The sequence below is a fragment of the Amphiura filiformis genome, chromosome 1 (assembly GCF_039555335.1).
Source record: "Amphiura filiformis chromosome 1, Afil_fr2py, whole genome shotgun sequence".
In the NCBI taxonomy this organism is placed as follows: Eukaryota; Metazoa; Echinodermata; class Ophiuroidea; order Amphilepidida; family Amphiuridae; genus Amphiura; species Amphiura filiformis.
In genome coordinates, this window is record NC_092628.1 from 51,781,850 (window position 1) to 51,802,874 (window position 21,025).

The following is a 21,025-nucleotide window of genomic DNA, read 5'->3' on the forward strand; positions in this document are numbered from 1 at the left end:
ACTTATCGCCATTTTCACTAAGCTTATTAAAATACGCATTTATTCTCGTATTTACTGTAGTATATACGATTGTTTATTCAACTTCATTGACATTCTCGACTGAGTCATGGGAGTACTTTTATGTCGACAAATTTTCCGACATGTCAACAAGATTTCTATGACAGCACTAGTGGTGTTATTAACTTGGGACTGATTATAGTTCATAATATTCTGAAACAAGTTTGACAAAATTATATGAATAATGAGACCAAGTTTAAGCAATGAATTATGTGCATAGCAATTGCCTTTTCATAGGTCATCATCATTATCCATATTCAACACTCTAAAATATCCTCTCCATTGACGCCAACACAATGAACAAACACGCAAGACAAAAGTAATAGTTTTTCAGCAGTTTTATTATACACACAAAGAGCTCCAAAGTTGTAGGTTCCCAAAAAACTGTAGTATTAATAATAACCAACCATTATTTTATTAAATGCTAGGACCTTTCAAATGCAAAAATTGTCCTTAGTTAAAAATTGAGGAATCTGGGAATTATGTCTGATGAAGCCCAAATATATAAAGTACCCTAAAACAAAACTGTACATCGACCGATAAAACAAAGATGTGGCAGTGTGCAGTAGCTGCTGTATTATTTCACTTTTTTTTTTTCAAAAACATGAGAAAAGATTCACCAAAAACATTCTTTCATAAAAATGGTTCACAAAAGTAGGAAATATTTTAACAATACAATAATGGATTCATTATCTTTGTTCTACTACTGTTTAACATCAGTGTGTTTTGTAGTAAATGACAAAATAAAAACTAAAACCAAAAAAACTCAAACATGGAATGCAAAAAATGACAATTGACCCACCCACAAACTAAAAATGCCATACAAACAAATTGTTTACTCATTATTGAAGTTTTATTATCATAAAACATAGAAACTTTGGTATGTTAAATCTTGCTAGGGTGAACAAAAATATTTATCTAATAAAACCATCCCATATACAAAATAGGCATCAAAAGATCTCAACAACAAAGTGTCCAAATGACAAAAAATATTGTATATAATCATGTACTGAAAAAGTCCAAAAAGTGGCATCTAAATCTAAGTCTACGTACAATTGACTTTATTACATGCAAATGCTTGAAAAGGTCAAAAATACAAGAGTACATAAAATTTGCTTTAATGAATAACGGGAAATAATCAACAACAATAGAGATAAATATATAATTGATCAATGACACCAATTTTTTTAATCATTTAGTAACATGTATCATCCGTTTTTATGATTCTTGTCATTAGGTAATCAAAAAGTACTTTAAATATGGTCACGATACAGTCCACAAAATGATTTGAATTCACCAGTAAATATATATATAATAATAAGGAAAGGACGAGAGTACGACCATTATATAGCACACTGTGCAACATAACAGATGCAGCAGCAATTTGACTTACTAGAATACTGACGATTTAATTGTTTGCCAATTATTTCAAAACAACAAAACTATTCACTACAAAAAATAAAATCAAATTAAACAAAAGAAAGAAAACATGGCCGGTTTCTAAAAAAGTGCGGTCCAAACTTGGGTTCACAATGTTTATCATCATAATAATAATAGTAATAACAACAACAATACAACACAGCATATTGAGGCTAAACTTTCTGGGTTTCAAACAACTTTGTGCTATAAACTCAGCTGATTTTTTTTTCTTTTCACTAAAAATTATTTCCATGCAACAAAAATAGTTTTAATATTGATATAAAAAATTAAATGGAAAATGATATCTATTCAATTACATATTGCACTGGAAAAACAATTCAATCCCAATCATTACATACAAACTTCTATGTATACAGTTGGTTAGCCTGTGATTTTTAAATCTTTCTATAAACCTAAAACTACCACCACAAAACATGTTAATCAGTGAATATAATAAGGTAGCACCATTATCTTGCTGACCTATGCCACACACTATGATTTCTCCTCATCCTAATGACAGGGTTCAATTTTTATTTGTACAGACTTATGAACAGATTGAATACATTTCCACCCTTCACAAAAATAGGGTTATTTTCATATACAAGAATAGGCATTCAACTGAACCTAGTCATTATAATGAGCCTGATATACACAGTGACAACCAAGCTAACTTTATGGAGTATAGACTAACGCTGAGGATATTTTGACCTTTGAACTGAATAAGGCAAGGGTCAAAGCTCGTCATCTTACTATTATACACTGCATATGATGGGTACTGGTATTCAAAAACTGTTCAGCGACAAAGTCACTGTACATCTCCATAAGAGCTAGCTTGGTTGGGTTATTTTTACATAGAGTTAAAACTTTACACATACCCGCTCAACGCACCAATCCTATCACAAAAAATACATTAAAAACCTGTCAAAACTTGGTGCTAGAAACACTGGAAAAAGGTACAAAATGGAATATCACAGGTCCCAGAGGATGCGTGCCATCAACAACATCAATTACAAAGTTTCAAACCATATATTAACTCTGGCTGAGAAACTAGCTATCTGGTAATAAAAAAGCCATAAAAGCTTAATATGAAGACGAGGGTTAGTGTCAAATCTCTTTATGCAAAGTGAGTAATAATAATAATAAAGAAAAATAAAATTACTAAAATCTATTTTGAATCACTTTCTGATTGCAAAATTCATAAATAATTATAATACATACTCTTTCAATTTCAGTGAGAAAAAATGATACAATCCACTTGTTTGTTTATTATTATTATAATACTATTCCTTCCTTGGAATAAAATCCTGTAAAGACTTCCTACCCTAACAATAAAGGGTAGATAAAAAATGTCCTTCTGGATTCATACCAAAAATTATGCTATAAAAAGTTGGACTGAATAGTTTCAGTTTAGCAAACTGTATAGGAATCACCAGTAAAAATATGGCACCCAAAATTCTATTATGGGTGAAACGAACATCTTGAATCTTCTTACACTGCTTATTATAAATTCTATGAATGATATAAAAGCAAAAAAATGTCTAAAAGTCCCACAAAATTTATACATCCATACATGCACAACTTTTAAAGTTAATGAGGTTGCTCGACTACAAATATCAATATCGAATAACTTTTTCTTTATCATAAATAGCAGCCATTAAAAATACATCAGAAAACTGTGGTATACAGAGAAATGCAAAAATGGTCAAATATTACCATACAAGTCTACAAAATGTGAAGACTACAAACCAGGATTAAACCTGAAATTGTAATGCAAGTTCCATGCTAAAATTGCATGCAAAGTTAATGTCAAAACTGCATTGATAACTTGCGTTTCCTATAATAATACTAAATACTTTTCTGGGCCATGTAAAATGACCCAAATTCTATGTAAGCAAACAGTGGTTTCTTTATTGGAGGTATGAACATTAGTTTACTTATACATAGTATATATAACATACAGAACAAATTACAGTATCATATTTAAAAGGCAAAAAATGTACATGTACCAGAGAATGGACATGGAGAACTGGTATGCTGTTTTCTAAAAATTCCAACAAGAACATACATGAGAAATGTACATGAATTTGTCAACACTGTTTAGAAATCCTGTTTTTTTTTCTAATGTCATCTATAATCACTCATGCATTTTCACAGAAGAACAACAATCAGTAATTATCATATTACAAAGCCACTAGAATATAGACACTAGGGTTTGTGCCACGCTCATGCTACACCCAACTCACAGCGTTTAGCTAAGGACCATGCATTATATTAAATATAAAAAAATAACACAGTCAACGCCATGCCAAGTTCAGGCATTTCACACGCTCCAATACAATGAAGGAGGTGTTTTGTTGAGCATGTAACAAACCCTAGTGTTCATCATTAAGACTACATAGAGCAGATGGGGTAAAGGTTAAATACTGACGGACGATAAAGAGCGAGATAACTTGGTTATACTGTACATACGCAATGAGTAGTACATCATTGTACACCATTCATTTTTGGATTATATTATTTTTAGATATTTCACACCAATAACAAAAGGATGGGAATCACTCGCAGCTGAGTGGTGTTGTTTTTTCCCCTATCCATTGATTGGATTCTCACAGGAAGTGTGAAAACACAAGGCTGTAACTACCTCAATTGGTGTTTTGTTTTAATATATTCCTGTGGTTTAAATATAACCAGCTGGTTAAATAATGAAAGAAAATTGGCTCATCTTTTTATTACTAACCCATCCAAATACGTTATTAAGTATTTCAGTATGGCGCGCACAACAAACTTGTGTGGCTTTATAAAACAGTTGAAACATAGTGGCAAAAAACAGTATGACAAAATAACATTGCACATGTAATTAAAAGACCATACTGATAATATGCCTTTGGCATTGGGTTTGGTGACTTGCAAAAAATGTAAGGAAAATAGCACACCTGTCATATTAGTATAAATTACAAAAAAAAAAAAAAGTGCATAACCCGCTTATGCCTAGTTATACAAAATAATTATGCTAACACCACATGAAAATGGTGGATTTAAATATTTAAAAAAATAACTACCATTCCATAGCAGCACTGTATTATGGTACAGATATTGTCTTTTTCTTTTTAAAATAGTTTTTTTTTTTTACTTTTTCTTTTTTTCTTTTTAATAATAGTTATTGAGAAGAGGTTTGCGTTTATTCTGCTGTGCTGAAGAAGCGCATGCTCCTCAACACACTGGTTCCGGCCCTCTTACGTGAACTAACAGCCTACCAAACTGGCAAGCAAGATTGGTTTGAAACAGTTGCTGTAAACAGTAATAGCACACTTTTAGTTTTTTCTTAATAACGTTAACAATATTTTAGTTGATATTTGGTTTCATCGTTAAGTCCAGTACAGAGGAAACTTGGAATGACTAATCATAATTGATTATCAAGGGTATCTACCATACCCTCAACAACATGGCTCGGGTAATTTGAGGAGGGATCATCTAGCTATCTTTTCAAAATGTCACGAAATAGCAATGCCGACCTGAAGGTATGATAATGCAATCTTAAATATTAATACACATGCTTAACCGAGTGAGATGCATTTAAATAGACAAGAGAGAATCGCACGCAGGTGGAGTAATTCCGTCCAACCTACACAAGCTTTTATTTGATACTATAAAAGAGTTTAAAAACCTCTGTCAGAATCTTAGGAACAACATCTACATCTTAAATAGTAAGACTCTGACAGATGCAAAAATAAAATAAAAATTGAAATGCCATATTGGTAATTTAGAAATACAATTTAATTCTCATTTAGAAATTGAAAACACTTGGCAAGATGAATTCACAGAAATTGAATATTTGAATAATAAAAAAATTCAATGAGAAGATTAAAAACTTGCTTTTCAATGCGAAGCTGAATACAACGTTTGGTCCCCTGGTTCGGTGATGCTGCCATCACAATTGTCAGAGTGCCAAGATATTTAAGATTTGATTTCATTTTCAAGTAATGCCCCACCCATATTCTCTTTTTTAAGTTAATCAATAACATACTGTTATCAATTATAGGATGGCAAGGATAACATTTTCAAATGACTGTTTCAATAAACATTACACGTCTAAATAGTTAAATTCTCCATTTATAATTGTCATAATTTACTAATGTGCCACATAATGACAGTGTATGCAAACATCTAAAACCTACATCACTGTGTGTAACAACAATTCTCTCTCTGAATGGAAATGAAAGACACTTTTAAATCTCTCAATTCATATTTCCTTGTACAATTCTATTGGTATTTTCAAGCTAATACGTAGCTGTAGTTTGTGTAAATCACCAAAGATACAATCTAGGAGTTAAGTTAATTTGAAGTACTCCAAGGAACATGGGAATAAATTGTTGCCATTTTTTTTCACAAATGCAATATAAGATTACCATAATAATTACACTAAAAGAATAATGAATGTTAATACAATTCCATCACACTGAATTAACGGACTGACTGACTTGACAAGTTATTTTGATACCGATAACTGTTGTCACATACATACACTGTATGAATAGATACCAAGGGTTACAACATCTCACCTGACTGATGGGTCTTAGAGGATAGATAGATAGGGCACTACCGACTAATTAAGCTTTCCATAACGAGGGGCAGTGTGCTCTACGTGATTTTTAAGCCGCTGGCCTAGATGAGGATGATGATGAGGAAGTATTCAGCATCAACGCTCTACCAACGAAACGGTACCGATCGGGGCCGGTCCCCACCTTCTTTGACGAGGGGCTTGTGGAATTCACGTCCAGGGCGAGAGTGAATAGTAGCCCAACAGAATTCGCAATAGTACTGCAGGCATGTCACATTGGCACAGAAGAACGGAGCAAACTTGCCACCACATCGTGCACCTTGGCATTCGTCGCACATCTGGTCATCTAATACATATGGCTTAACCTCAACCTGTACAACAGAAAAACAAACAAACAAACATACGATTATTAAAAATGTAGCTTTCAAAATATGATATGTCAAAAGTAACAACTTTACAAAATTTGTTAGTATTAAAACTGTATTTGTAATCCTTTTCCATTTAACCAGTGCATTTAAAGGTTAATGTATTATGTTAGAAAATGAATGTGCACACATTTATTTATCTTGAGGCCATTAGTGATCTATAGTCATACTAATGATTCCACCATGAGTATTGGGAACGACCTATGTGTGTGTGCTTATACATGAATCTTTTCTGAAATTACGCTCCATGGGTCAGCTAGCATTTCAATGAACTCCCTCCCTATTTTCCCAATCATAATCAAATAATATAATTTGAATCTCTAAACACTCTTTCTATAAGTATTAACATAATTATAAATAATTAGTTGTATGGACAGACATGGTAACCATATGGATGCAAGTAACATACATGTACAGCCACATGTGAATGCAATCAATATTTCACAATCCGTCTTCAGGTGTCTTACATTTCTACAGTGGTGGTTGGCATAAAATTATCTTGACATGATCAGAAAGGTCTCATAATTTTTAATGAATATCTTTTTCTGTATCTCATTTAAAAGACTGACATTTTTCATAAAGTATGCCTTTCACATTTCACTAATTTTAACCAATGTTACTCATGAACTGCCAGAAGAAAATTGATGCCAACTTAAACTGTCTCTATTATAATAGGATTCTTTCAAATCCAAACCTTCCAATTTTAAATTAGATACAAATCTCCAATGTACAAATATATTACGTTGAAAATGGCAGGGTAATAAATACAGGAATCATCATCATGGCAGGCATGACAAGCCTTGCCTAGTAGTATAGCAGAGCAATATCACGCTGATCCCTTAGCCACACATAATAAATGCATCAGCCCACACAGGTCACATGCTTCAATCACACACACGTACTACACACACATGTACATCTACTGAAGATACTGGTGCTGTTGAATTAGCTGACACTGATCAATGTGTTTCCGGATATTGGCATCCTGAAATATCTGAAATTCAATTGCAACCTCTTGAAAATATGATGACACTTTCTTTCTTATTTCATTTCATTCATTCCGTCCTAGCATAGGTAGATCAGTATTAATTTTGCATCGGTGTCTCACATATATCAAAATTTGAATAAGATAAGTGAAGCAATAGAATATATAAAATTCATAATGAAAAGTGTTTCTGTTTATTTCACCTGGGAGTTCCACGAAACCATACATTTATTTGAAGCCTTATGTGTTATATTAATTACCAACATTCAGATTTCTACGAAATAATTTAGTCTAATGATATAGGGAAAATTCTACACTGATGCACTTTGGTATACTACATCCACAGGAAGCCTGATCTGTTTTCAGGTAATAACCAGCACTCAGCCCTGTTGCATTAAAATGTCAATAGATCTCTCTCAGATTAAATTTCACCCTCCAGTTTTTTAAGGTCTCAATAAACTGCAAGTAAACTACATGTACATATCATAAGGAGAAACTGCTAGAGAAAAAAAATGAGGGTGAGAAAAGAAAGAAAGAAAGGGGTTGAGATGAATGGAATACGAGTATGCTGTCATGTAGCTATATAGGCTATTCAGTCCAAATACCTGTATAAGGGCCTCAATATATACAGCGACATGTAGCCTGAACACGAGGTGCTATGAATAGCTTGAAAGGTCATCCCATATGGTGCTTTGAATTTTTATTTAAATACTGAACATCCTGTACCTACATCCACATGAGAAAGCCGGTGATGCTGCTATACAACATCAAGAATGGGCATCTTTAATTTATTTACCAATTTCAATTTCTGAATACAAAATGTATTCAAATATAACACAATTGGCACCAGCTGTCAATGAGATGGTTTAATATTGGTCTGGAGAGATATCAGTTTTGACAATGATAATTACGGTCCCCTGAGAGAGTGAAAATGCCTGCTAATATCAAACCGGCAAACATCTGTGATTGGACAGCAAATTATTACATCCATATCATTCTGGTATTATCAGGTAAAGAAAATGACAACTGCACAATATTGCCTATGTTGCAAAATATATATGGGATGGGTTCTCTTGTCAGACAGCAAGTTGCATAAACTCCAATATACATTTTCTTGACGCCATGAGAAGAAAATTTAATTATAGAGTAATGCAATGATGTACTTCAATTTTAAGCTTGAGGACACATTGCATGATACCTGATTGCATTCTTAATGGCTTTAAATTCATGTGAATGACTTTATGACTGTATAAATTCTGTAATCAAATATTTAAGGTATATGTTTTTTCATTTTTTTTTTGTTCTGTGTAACCGGATAATCACAATTCTTAAATATCAGTCATTAGTTATGATGAATTTGCATTTTATAATTAATTTTTCAAACCTCCTTAACACAAATAGACATGAAATAATTATTTTTTAGAAAAGATAATTAGGTTAAGCACAATAGACTTCTTGCTCTAAAATACACTCTCTGCTCCGTTTACTTTATGCCTGTATTTTACGCCGCCAGTAATTCAATCAAGCAAACACCAAAATTCTCTTGTTGGCTGTGTTCTTTCCATCAAGAGTGACAACAACGAGGAAATGCATAGTGCTCACAGACATCTATAGATCTAGAAATAGAACAGGCAACTGAATTGGCAACTTCCCAAGGCATATATCTTCTTCGGTGGAATTCAATGACCTTTTCCCTTACAATGAACAAGCATCCCAACTATCTCAATTTGGCTGCCGAGATCTTGTGACTGACTGAGGCTTCATCATCATACCTCCGCCTTTTTGACACTTTTGCTTTGTCACTGCTATTCTCATCAAAATCACCCATTCTCCCCCCTTACTCAAATAATCAAACCATGCATCACCTCTGGCATTTACACAATGTAAGGTTCCCTTTTCATACATACTAAATTGAGTGGTGGTACTTGCCTCCTACATGTATTGTGAAGAAGCAACTCCAAGTTGAAATTTGAAATTGTACCACACATGAATTATTGATTTTAACAGGCAATTTTCACAATATGTTTATCTGGGTTATGTGTTTGTATTTTTTAAATTCATTTTGTTGTTATTTAAAGAATCAATCATAATATGTGTGAAAGCCCTCACGTACTGCACAGTAAATACAAGCAAATATTTTTTTCAGCTAAATGGTAACAAAATAGTCATCTTCAAATGATTTTCTGCATAAGTGACTAGTTATGACAATCTACTACAAAAAATACAAATAAAAAATGCCCACAGAATACCAACACTAATTAAAAATGTAATAAAAGTCATATCCATACAATTTCAAAATAAAGCAAACTAAATTGTTAATTTCCACACAACAATACAATTACAGAAAAAGTACATGAGGGCAAAATGCCACATCCCAATCAATATTCCACCGCAACACCATTTTTAACCTGGCTCCTCATTCAATAACTGTTTTCTTTCTCGGGTCTATGATCCAATTACCAATTGTTTTGTTGCGATAATTAATTGGACACCAAGAACACTGCATACTGAATATGGTAACTACAACAAAATTTAATGGAAACCAAGCTGTGGGGGACTGTTTTTTTCCCTTTTATTAACCATTGGATAAGGTCTCAGTCGGTATGGATATACTATAAACTTGGTACACCTATCACTAATCTAGCTGAATACCAGATATCTGGGTCAATATATATATAAAGGCATTTTCATATTACCGGCGTCTATGTGGGACTATAGCCAAGATTCCATTACATATACAATCAGATCACCCAATAGGCAGCATTGTACAGGCTCTGTAATCCCTGCAACTGCTCATCAAGAATAATGATGGGCTCTACCACTTTATGTCAATTGCTTTCAAATAATCAAGGATTACCGATGCGAAATAAAAATGGGGCAAATGGACTGTCATTAATTTTTTCAGAACAAAATTATGATGACTAAGGCTAATTAAAATATTTATTCATTTTCGCATTTTAAAATTGCCACATATGATTTTCGTGGTTAACTGTGTTACAACAGCATAAAATTCCAACATGATATGCAGAACCATTTTCTTCTTATTAAAAAATTGTTGATCTATTTGTAAAAAGAATCAGAGAAAAAAGATTTGAATAAAGAAAGTCCTATATTAAGAAAAATTAATTTGTTATATGAAACTGCTAACATGAGATTACTATTTTCTTAATCTCACCAACAGAGGAGATCATTTTAATTCTCGGAAGTTATTCCGGCATAATTTCTCATTCTGCCTGCATCCCATATTCGCGGCATCTGTATAAGCATGTATGTAGTCTGTTACATGCCAATGCATCTTGCACGTGATGGTCCCCACTGGAACCAATAACATCTACAGTGTGCCCAGGACATCATGACTGCTAATGAACACAGGGGCATCTCTGGAGAATTTGTCCCTATCATTAATGAAATATTGCAATGATCAAGTGTTGGCTGCATCTTGGCATCATGTGACTGAGCACGGCAAGTTGATTTTGACGACACTTGCCGGGCACAAGTGATATTCACGTGGAGCTGTACTGGTTCTAGTGCCATGTAATATTGCTTCAATAAGGGTAGCGAGTATCATCAATGGCTGGTTCTATCAAGGTTAAGTGTTTGGTTACTAATTGAATTTTTAACCTGACATACACACACTTCACATTTTGTATTTAGGGAAGTCAAATAAATAAGCATGTGATGAGAGAATATAAATCACAAGACTTTTCGCAAGTAAGGAAACATTTTCAAATTCATTTGGGCCAAATGCCCTTGCCAATGGACCTGTCTGTGTTTTTCCCCATATAAAACCACACTTTCCTATACCCTAAAAACTACTCCAAATAAAAACTACAACAAAATACACAACAGAAAACCAAACCAAAAAACATGAAACAAGCAAATAATGATACAATTATCCCCAAAAGAATTTCATTTTGGGCGTGATTGGGATTGCAATATTACTCAATTCTGACATAATTAATGAGACTGACATTCAGAAGAATAGCTTTACTTACAATTCATTGCAATAAACAAGGTATATACAAACATACAAAAAATGAATTCAGGGATGCATAGCATAAATGACTTTTCATAGGGAGGCAAAAATCAATCGTAACTAATTTATGCGATTCATTCTAGAAGTGAGGCCAAATCAATATTTCCATAAAATAATTTATAAACTGTGTGGTGCCCAAAGTAGTCCCAGTAACAACTTGAATGAGTAGAATATGTAACTCCTATAATTGAACAACAACACGGTAATAAATAAATTAATAAGCAAATAAATATTTTTTAAATTAATCAATAAAATAAATATATGTATTTTCCCCCATAGCTGTAGCCTGTTCTAATTACATGTTGGACAAAATAGATTGGTCTGTGACCCATGAAACAATACAATTATAATAGGGCACGGCTGATGCACTATCATACTTTTACAGGTTAACTTATATACATGTATGTGTGAATTAAATTCATCACACATGAATTCCAATATCAAATTTAATTTCATACACAAACACCTCATCAATATTTCATCACTGGCAGATCAATATGAAGGGCTAGTCATAAATAATTATAATAAAAAATTCTAATTTAGCAATTTGTAAATTAACTAAGGCTGGAAAAAAAACCTGATACACTTATCTGCAGTGAGTGAAAAAAATATATACCACAACACAGTGGACTATTTAATCCCCACCCTCTTGACAGAAACAGGTTTTCAGTTGTCACTGACAGTTTTTAACACCCCATCAAAAGGTAATGCCTCACGGCAAATTGCAACCTTACAGAGACGTTAGTGCTACCTCCATGCTGATGAATTAATGATACTTATTGGAGGATGAAAGAAGCAGTGTAACACACTGATATGACATGACTACTGCAAGTTGATGGGGAACCTACAGTATGTGCAGGTAGCATATTAAAGACTCTATGGTTCCATTTCATTTGTTGTATTTTTGATTTCTGGTTATTACAGCATGCTCATACAGTTAGCAGCATGATTCTATTTGGCTTTCATCAAGTGAGTCTTCTATTTTTTTAAATTACAATCCATCTACATGTTACTTTTAAATGAAAATGGTTGCCTCCCCCCCCCCCCAAATCTAAATAAGACAGAAGTGCAAAACAACCTACATTCAATTATATTTTGCTACAGAAAAGTATTTCACTACAAATTATCTATATTCCAGCTCCAATGACACCTCATTATTTTCCCCTTTGAATGTATTGTGATAGGTATCAACATTTTATTTTGAAAATCAATATAACAGGGCTGTAGTGCTAATTTTCATGCCCCTCCAGCAAATATGAACACTGGCCTAATCCTACCCATAATAATATATATGCACAAGGTGTCACTGGAACTGAAAGAGATAATATATTAATAATAACATATATCTACTCCAATTGAGACTAATCAACTTACCCGTTTGTCAATATCGCCATGCTGTAACTGGACAAATCGTGCACTAATCGCAGCGATATAGCTCTGTTGATTAGAGAAGGCCACTCGACCAGCTCCCTTTGGGTACTTCAGCTCTGGGTCTGTGTCTATGCCAGCATAACACACACCACCATAGAGCCGATCCATTATCATGGCAAGCTCAACTGCAATGATAATCAAGAAGAAAAAAAAAGGTTAGCAATTTTAAGGGATGCTAACATTGTAATCATTTTGATAGTTGGTATCCATCTTGAAGTGTTAACTTTGATAAACAAATCAGACTTGTACCACAAAATTTAATATTTTCGAATCTCTCACACTTGGCCGGTCTTACAAAGCGTAACAGTCCTAAATACAGTTTCCATACAGTCAAAAACAACACATATATTATTATATAATGCCATTATGTATACAAAATTTGGAATACAAAGTTTTAAAATCACATAAAACGTACACAAAACATTTCACAGATTACATGTGAAATACAACTTTACAAGCCGGGGTAAATGTGCTAGAGTACATGTAATACAGGACATTTAAACATGGCGGTTATTGAACCACAAGTTCTATCTGTTTTTGCCATACCTGGGAATTATTTGATTGATTCACATGACGTGAAAATGCGAAATAAAGCAATAGACACTGAAGGAAATGCTGAAGACTGATAAATAAATCTTGAAATTTGATACAACACCTTTGGTCCAATCAAAGTGTTATTGCGATAGCATTCAATTATTTCAAACCAAACACATTTTGCAGGTTTCAATCTATTTTCTTGATTAAAATATATCTGCAAGTAAATTGAGAGCCTTATTACAAAGTTTTTACATTTCCCCCCCCCTTTCATTTCTTTATTTGCCTCTTTGTGGTAATAAGTTAAGGATGTGCTTCACAATTAGAAATTGATTGTTTCCCAAACAGTTCACTCATTGCTGAAGCCCTTTAATTGGCATGAGATCCTCATCATGAACTAACTATAGCTTTCTGTCTCTGCTCAAATTAGATTCAGGTCCCTAGGGGAATTCTTTGCATAAATCGCCCTGATGCTTGTTTGTACCATCACTGGCCAAACAAATTCTCTTTGGTATCACTTTGGGTGCATGCATGTCAATTAAACTTGCAAATCACTGTGCACATAATTTGTAGCGGACATGATGTCATAGACTGTACTACGCCACCATGATTCACCTCAAAGAGGGAAGACCAGGGCTAAATTGGGTAAGAGGGGGAAGGAAGCATTTAATTGATTTCCTATGACGGACACACCACAATCCATCCTCTTCACCTGTCAACTAGTAAACATGACTGCAACAACGTCTCCTTCCTCAAATATCATGCCCCTGTCGCAGTCCATGTACCCGGCCAGTTAATACCAGTCCTAATTGCTATGTGTACCCTGGGAACTGTTCCCAAAATAGCCTCAGACGTCCCAGTTGCCACTGTCATGACTGTGCACAAGTTGTGTATCACCATGTTGAACTTATCAATGAGAATCCGAGCAGAAACGGGCTCATGGTGTAATATTTTTAACAAGTCAAACAAATTACATGGATTATGGCAAGATGATGATAGACCCGTATGAAAAGCAGACTCGGGGAAGGAACCCTTCAGTCTGGGGGACAGTGATTCATAACCGGTTGTATTTATAGATGTTGGGATCCTTGTTTTGAATATCATGGATTTACATAGGGGCCACACATACTTAAAGGAAAGAAAGTAATGATAGTGCACTAATTGATAGGATTTCACATAATGCGCCTTTTGATCTGTGCATATATTTTATTTAAATGACAGCATTCAAAGCGGAAAATAAAAGGAAACAGTCCCGTCATGCGAAGACAGCATTCTCTATGTCGCCCTTAAAATGCATGGATCATATTAATCTGTCATCATACATGTATGTTTGCTTTCCTTCACTGAAATCACATTGCAAAATTTCTAGCCAACTGCAGTGAATCACAGATTGTTGACTTTTACCTACTTCTTACTACACTATAAAATACCACAGGCAAAATATTCATGAAAAGATCAATTTCAGGTGAAAAATATGGGAAGCAGATATGAACTTGTACACAGAGTCATAACGCTATACCCAAGCACACGAATCCATCACTCACATTATGAGAATTATTTCTCTTAAGCTCGTGCATGGCAGATAGCATGTTGGTTATGATACAAATCACAGCCTATCTAATGGATGGAGCTACATGTACAATATATGACTACTTAGTTATTCTTCCGTGTGGGCGTATTGTTGTCATGTCGTTCCTTAATGGCTTTTTTAGGGTAGAGCAGATCAAAACTATTGGTGCATTTGAGTATACAATTACACTGACGAGTGCAAAGGCTTTACAGAATAAAAGACAAAATAACCCTTTTTTTAAGTATCAAATTTAAGTCAATTTTTTCATCTGAACAGAATGGTAAGAAAGGATGTTAGATGTCTTTCAATATACATTCATCATTTTGTTAGGCTCCACAACTCACCTGCTCGAAGAGGCCTCGGGACACCGCCCACAAATATTGTCTTGCGTGGATCTAGCGGCTGGGAGCCATCCAGTACAAAGTCACTGTCGGCTAGATTCCAGGGACGTATTTGTACCTGCAAAACAAGTAAAGCCACTTGACATGAATTTCAAAGATAGGAGATCAATACAAGAGGAAAGTACAAAACATTGTATGGAGAATGTGCCTTGGAAAAAAGCGGAAAGAAAACATCATAAAAGGAAATGAAGAGATGGAATATTTTGAAAGTGAAATCATGTTAGCATTATGTTAAGGATTCTTGTTCAAAATATAACACCGGAGCACCAGATTACCACTTGGATTATTTCACAGATTATTAACAAATACCTGTTAATACTGGATTGGCAAAGTTAGTTATGTCATTTAAACAGTGGCTGCTAGAAACATGAATGCAGCTACACCATGGCATTATTCAGTATTACAGGGATTTACAGTACATTATATTGGTGTATAAGTGTACTGTCACAGTATAATATCTCCATGAAAGAGAATGGCATTATAAATTATAATAATAATATCTCCCAGAAAAGAACAGAAAAATATGTACTACCAAAGTCCAAAACAAAATTAGGTAGAAAAAGTATACCAAAAACAATGAGTCTTATTCCACATTCTAAATAAAACAGTAATTTGTAACTTTGCATTCAAAATACTTGAAGCCATCTTGAATTTGAGCAAATCTGGATGTAAAAATATATTATCTACGTCAAGCCCGCTACAGAAGACGTAATGCTTGGAGTGAAAGCAGAGAGGAGCTGCGCTAGCTCCTTTTGCATTTACAGGTAACGGGATATCAGCACAAACAAATTCATGCATTTCATGTTTGTTCATGTTTCCTGGCCTACAAGACATGAGGACCTCTACAAAACTCGGTTCTATTTTCAAAAGGTGAGCCTCTCCTCTTTCCTTTTTTTATATGGAAAGAAATTGACAAGAAACATTTTTTCTTTGGTTTTTGTTGGTAAAGACACTATAAAAGAAGGATAGAGGTAGATTGTAAGAACCTAAACACCATATTGATTAATTCCAGCATGTTCAAGTTATTTTATTCCCTTTCTTGAAGTGTTTTTGCAGCTTATAATTATTGCTGTAATTTATATTATGCAAATGTTAAACCTGTGTGGCATTTTCCTCTTCTTTTTCTGCTTTTGCCTCAAAAGAATACAATAATTTTTCACACCTAGTAATTACTGGAAAAGATCTTTTTAAGGGGGAACAATCTTGGGAGATACTTACAGGTTTGTCTTTGATTGTTGGACTAGAAACACAAAGATAGAGTTTATCTTCCTCCTTAATACAAGCATCTATAAGAGCTTGAACAGACCTCTCATCTTGAAACAATAGAAAAGCATAACCTGTAAAATAAGAACAAAATTGGACACAAAATAAATAGCATGTAAAATTATAAAACAATACAATTTAGCAACTTAAATTATCAAAATAAGTTGCAGTTCAAAATAAGCACATATGTGATGCGATCAAGCAAAATCAGTCGGAACTCGGAAATATTGATTTTGAGATATAGCCAAACGAAGGAAGTATTTCCTTTTGTTTCCTCCTGTTTTGGAAACTCTTTAATTGCTCATATCTTTGGAACTGGTTGTTCAATTTCAATGGGGCTTTCTGCAAAATCCAGCTTTGTAAATGCTTTTTACTATCCTATAGGAAACTGAAAATTTATTATCGCCGAGTTCCGACTGATTTTGCTTGATCGCATCACATATGATCAATTGGCAGTCCTAGTTATTTTATGTAAATTCAAATGCATCACTATTTCCAGACTGGAAGAAAGACCAAATTTTACTCCAAGACAGAAAATTTCCCCATAATTTCACATGTATTTCTTATGTGGGGAAGCAATTTCCCTCAAATCAGTTTTCTGGAATGAACTTCCTGGATTGCATATTTTTCCATGTCTGACTCATTTCACACATGCTTGCATTACAATAAATGTTCATATTTTGTATACTCCAATTATCATGAGAGACAAGCAGCCACAGTCAGAATTTGCTATTTGTTTGCAATAACATACCTTTAGGAGGAAAATATGATTTACTCTCTGCTTTATGTGGCCAATCCACTACTAGACTTCCAAACCTTCGGAAACTTGCTGTGATCTCCTCTGGAAAAACAAAGAAGAAGGAAAAATAACAATAATTAGCCCCTCTTTCTAAATAAATTTTAGTTAACTAGCAAATTACATAAATTTTGGAAGTAGTACCAAAGAACTTTATATTCCACAGAATTAGTGTCCCTTGCACTTTTCCAACTTAGTCATGTCTAACCTTAGTGTAGATTCTGTAATATTAAAATCTAAATAAAATTCCGTAAAAATGAAATGACAACCAGTAGTGGTTACGACTCATCTTGTTCATCACATGGGTTGCAAAAATGTATTTACAAATAAAGATTATTAGAAATTGGACAATGTCCCCAGTGAGGCCCTCGAAAAAAGAAAAAAAAAGATTTGGTAAAGCACCTGGGATGCTGATTAGGTGGAATATGTATGGTACTCTTGTTATATAGCCTCTAGTCAGTTGAAGTGAAAATTGTTTTACAGAGATGCACATTCAAATTTACATGATAAAATATTATACTACAGTATGATGACTGGCTCAATAAAAGGAATCGATTTACACTGAAATAGGATGTTATGCCTGGCACCAATAAGTATGCAACTACGAATTTGCCTGGATATCCACGGGCCTGAAAAGGTGAAACCTACCACCATAACCATTGTCAAATACAAAGAATCAAGATCACAATGATCCGAGAGGTGCTCTGCTTTTGGATAGACACTTGGTCTCCTCTAGGTGTTTTTCAAGACATCTATCCATCTCTGCTTACATATTTTGGTATCAAGTAGCTGGCCACCTACAAACACTTGGCTAAGGTAACATGTATTGCAATTTAATGAGCATGATCCCAGGCTAACTTTTTGTTGTATACATCACCGTTCAACTTGACTAGAAGACTACTATAAATGGCCCAGGATACGGCAGCATGCTCATTTTCTCATAATGATTATTTACTCATCTGTCCCCAGGTTATGTGGATATCAAGATTCTTTTACATGAGGCATGTGCCACAAGTATTTTTAGCCCTCTTAAAGTTTCAACAGACCGCAACTCACAAATAATGACGTTCATCAGACTAGTATGGTACCGAAACATTTACATACAATCACATTCATCAATATATTTTTTTGTAATTGTTCATTTTTTGTTCTATATTTCCAATTATTGGATACGTTGGTATGTATAAATATAGTGCTTAGGGCCATCTGAATCAGCTTCTATCCCTTTACACACTGCCAATGTCATGTCTATACAGTATGTCAACTACATCACAGAAACATTTCAGTATACATTTGAGATGACAAGTGATTTCTGAGCTTCTGGGCACAGATTGAACAAGATGACTGACTATTTACAGCAAATACCAAAGTTGATGCAACAAAGAAGAAATGGATATCTATGCATGAGCTGCATGATTCATTTGACATATTTCCAGATAATTTTGAAAAGCAATTTAATTTAAAAACCTACACAAAATAATATTTTCACTTCATGCAGATTCCTTGTCATTGAACACTGTACAAATGTATAAAGAGTATAAATAGCTCCTCTGATTTTGAGCCTCTCAAATTACCAAATAACCAATGTAAGCTTACCTTCATCGATATCTGGTGGTAGTCCACCTACAAACACTTTTCTTGAGTAGCGCTCACCGCCATAGTCTGAACTGGATCGAGGGGAGGCGTGTCCCGGTGAACTGAGCGATGGCACAATTTGGTCATGGCGGCCATCGTCTAGTAGACCATCTGCATCATGGAAGGAAAAACCAGAATCCCCTGCATTAAAACAGATAACAGGAGCAGGTTGGATCATAGGACATGTCTGATAGTGCTAGCTACCATAACTAAAGGTTTTCTTGCTAAATTTCCCAACTTATGATTTGCATCAAACAAAATTTGATTTAAATCACTTCTCACCCTCCCTTGAAAACCCAAATTTCTGTATTCTACATATTATACTAGGGCTGCTAAGAATACGCAATTGCGTTATTTGTGCCGCAATTTGCATATTTTGGCTCCAAAAATCTTTTTTTATTTAAATACCGTACTGACGCGAGTATAGTCTCACCTTCGAGTAAAGTCCCACCCCCAAAGTTTCAAAAAATTCTGAGAAATATTTTCGGTTTTGGAGTGTACCTGGACGTGGAGCTAAATGTTAGGATCATTCATGGTTGATTAAAAAAAAATTTAGGCCTATATGTTTTGAATAAATTTGTACTCATGTCATACTCTATTATGAATTCAAAATGCATTGAATTTGTATACAAATTTATTCAAAACACATAGGCCTACAATTAAAAAAATTTTAAATTTTAAATTTTTTTTTAATCAACCATTAATGATCTTACCATTTAGGTTTAGGTCCAGGACACTCAAACCGAAAAAAAAAAAAAAAAATCGAAATTCGAGTATAGTCCCACCCCAATTTTGAAAAATGTTCACCCCAAAGCGGGGTGGGACTATACCAGTCAGTACTGTATATATATATTTTTTTATAGATTTTTTGCGATTTTTAATTTATTTTTCACGGATTTGGAGAGTCCCTGGACCTAACATCAAGTGCTACCATCATTAAAAAAAAATTATAAAAAAAAAATTTTAAAAAAATTATAAAAATTAAAAAATATCCAAATGGGACCAATTTGTAACTTGTGTTCACTTCAAAATCTATTTAAGATATATATACAATGTAGACTTGTGTACAAAACCAATGCATTTTTATATCTTCAATAGATTATGCAGTGAACACAAGTTGCAAATCGGTTCCATTTGGATACAAATTTGTAATTTTTTGGTAACTTTTTTCCATATTTTTTAAAATCAACCACAAATGATTGCAGTACTTCACTAGGTCAAGGGACTCTCCAAATCTGCAAAATTTTTAATTTTTTGTCAATTTTTTGTTTTTTTTAAATTTTTTCAAATTTTTTTAAATGATGGTAGCACTTGATATTAGGTCAAGGGACTCAGATTTTGCATTTTTTGGCCTCCAAAATCGTGTATTCTTAGCAGCCCTATATACTAGTGCCCTCTCCCTAAATGAACTTTATTTCTAGTTCTACACATTTCTGAGTGTTAATTGTGTCAAATACTGTGATACATTCACTTGCAAAATATTCCTTTTTAAAAAAAACAGGGTGGGGTAAGGACAATATTTCCCATGTATTAAAAAAAAAGCCTGTAAAAAAGACCCAGTGCATGCGTATTGCGTAAGGATAGCGTTATACTTAATAATTGCAGATTTGAGACAAACTTTTTTGATCCTAATATATAGAATTAAATTTCTCATATATTTGGTTCATCTAATGTCAGAACAACTCCCAATTTCCAAATGGTAAGACAGTAAGACGAGTTGGATGGTAGGATCCATATTTTCCACTGTAAAAACCTGCAGTGTACTTCTGAATACATTTCCATAGGTCTTACGATTTTTGAGTTAAGGCCATATCAAAAAAGTTTTGGATGTTTCCCCTCCCAAGAAAGATCATGCACATGGAGCAGAAATGACACACCTTAGGATCTTTTTTATAGAACCCATACAAATTACCAT

General features: G+C 33.9%; 1 protein-coding gene across 1 annotated transcript in view; it reads right to left on the reverse strand.

Annotated features, from left to right (window-relative positions):
• Nucleotides 1-380: 380 nt before the first annotated feature.
• Nucleotides 381-21,025, reverse strand: part of LOC140148610 (cytoplasmic polyadenylation element-binding protein 2-like) — a 35,970-nt gene continuing 15,325 nt past the window's right edge. Inside the window, 6 exon segments of the mRNA XM_072170626.1 lie at nucleotides 381-6,405; nucleotides 12,855-13,036; nucleotides 15,360-15,474; nucleotides 16,635-16,753; nucleotides 17,431-17,520; nucleotides 19,072-19,221. Coding sequence (XP_072026727.1) covers nucleotides 6,181-6,405; nucleotides 12,855-13,036; nucleotides 15,360-15,474; nucleotides 16,635-16,753; nucleotides 17,431-17,520; nucleotides 19,072-19,221 — 881 coding nt within the window. The 3' untranslated portion in view covers nucleotides 381-6,180.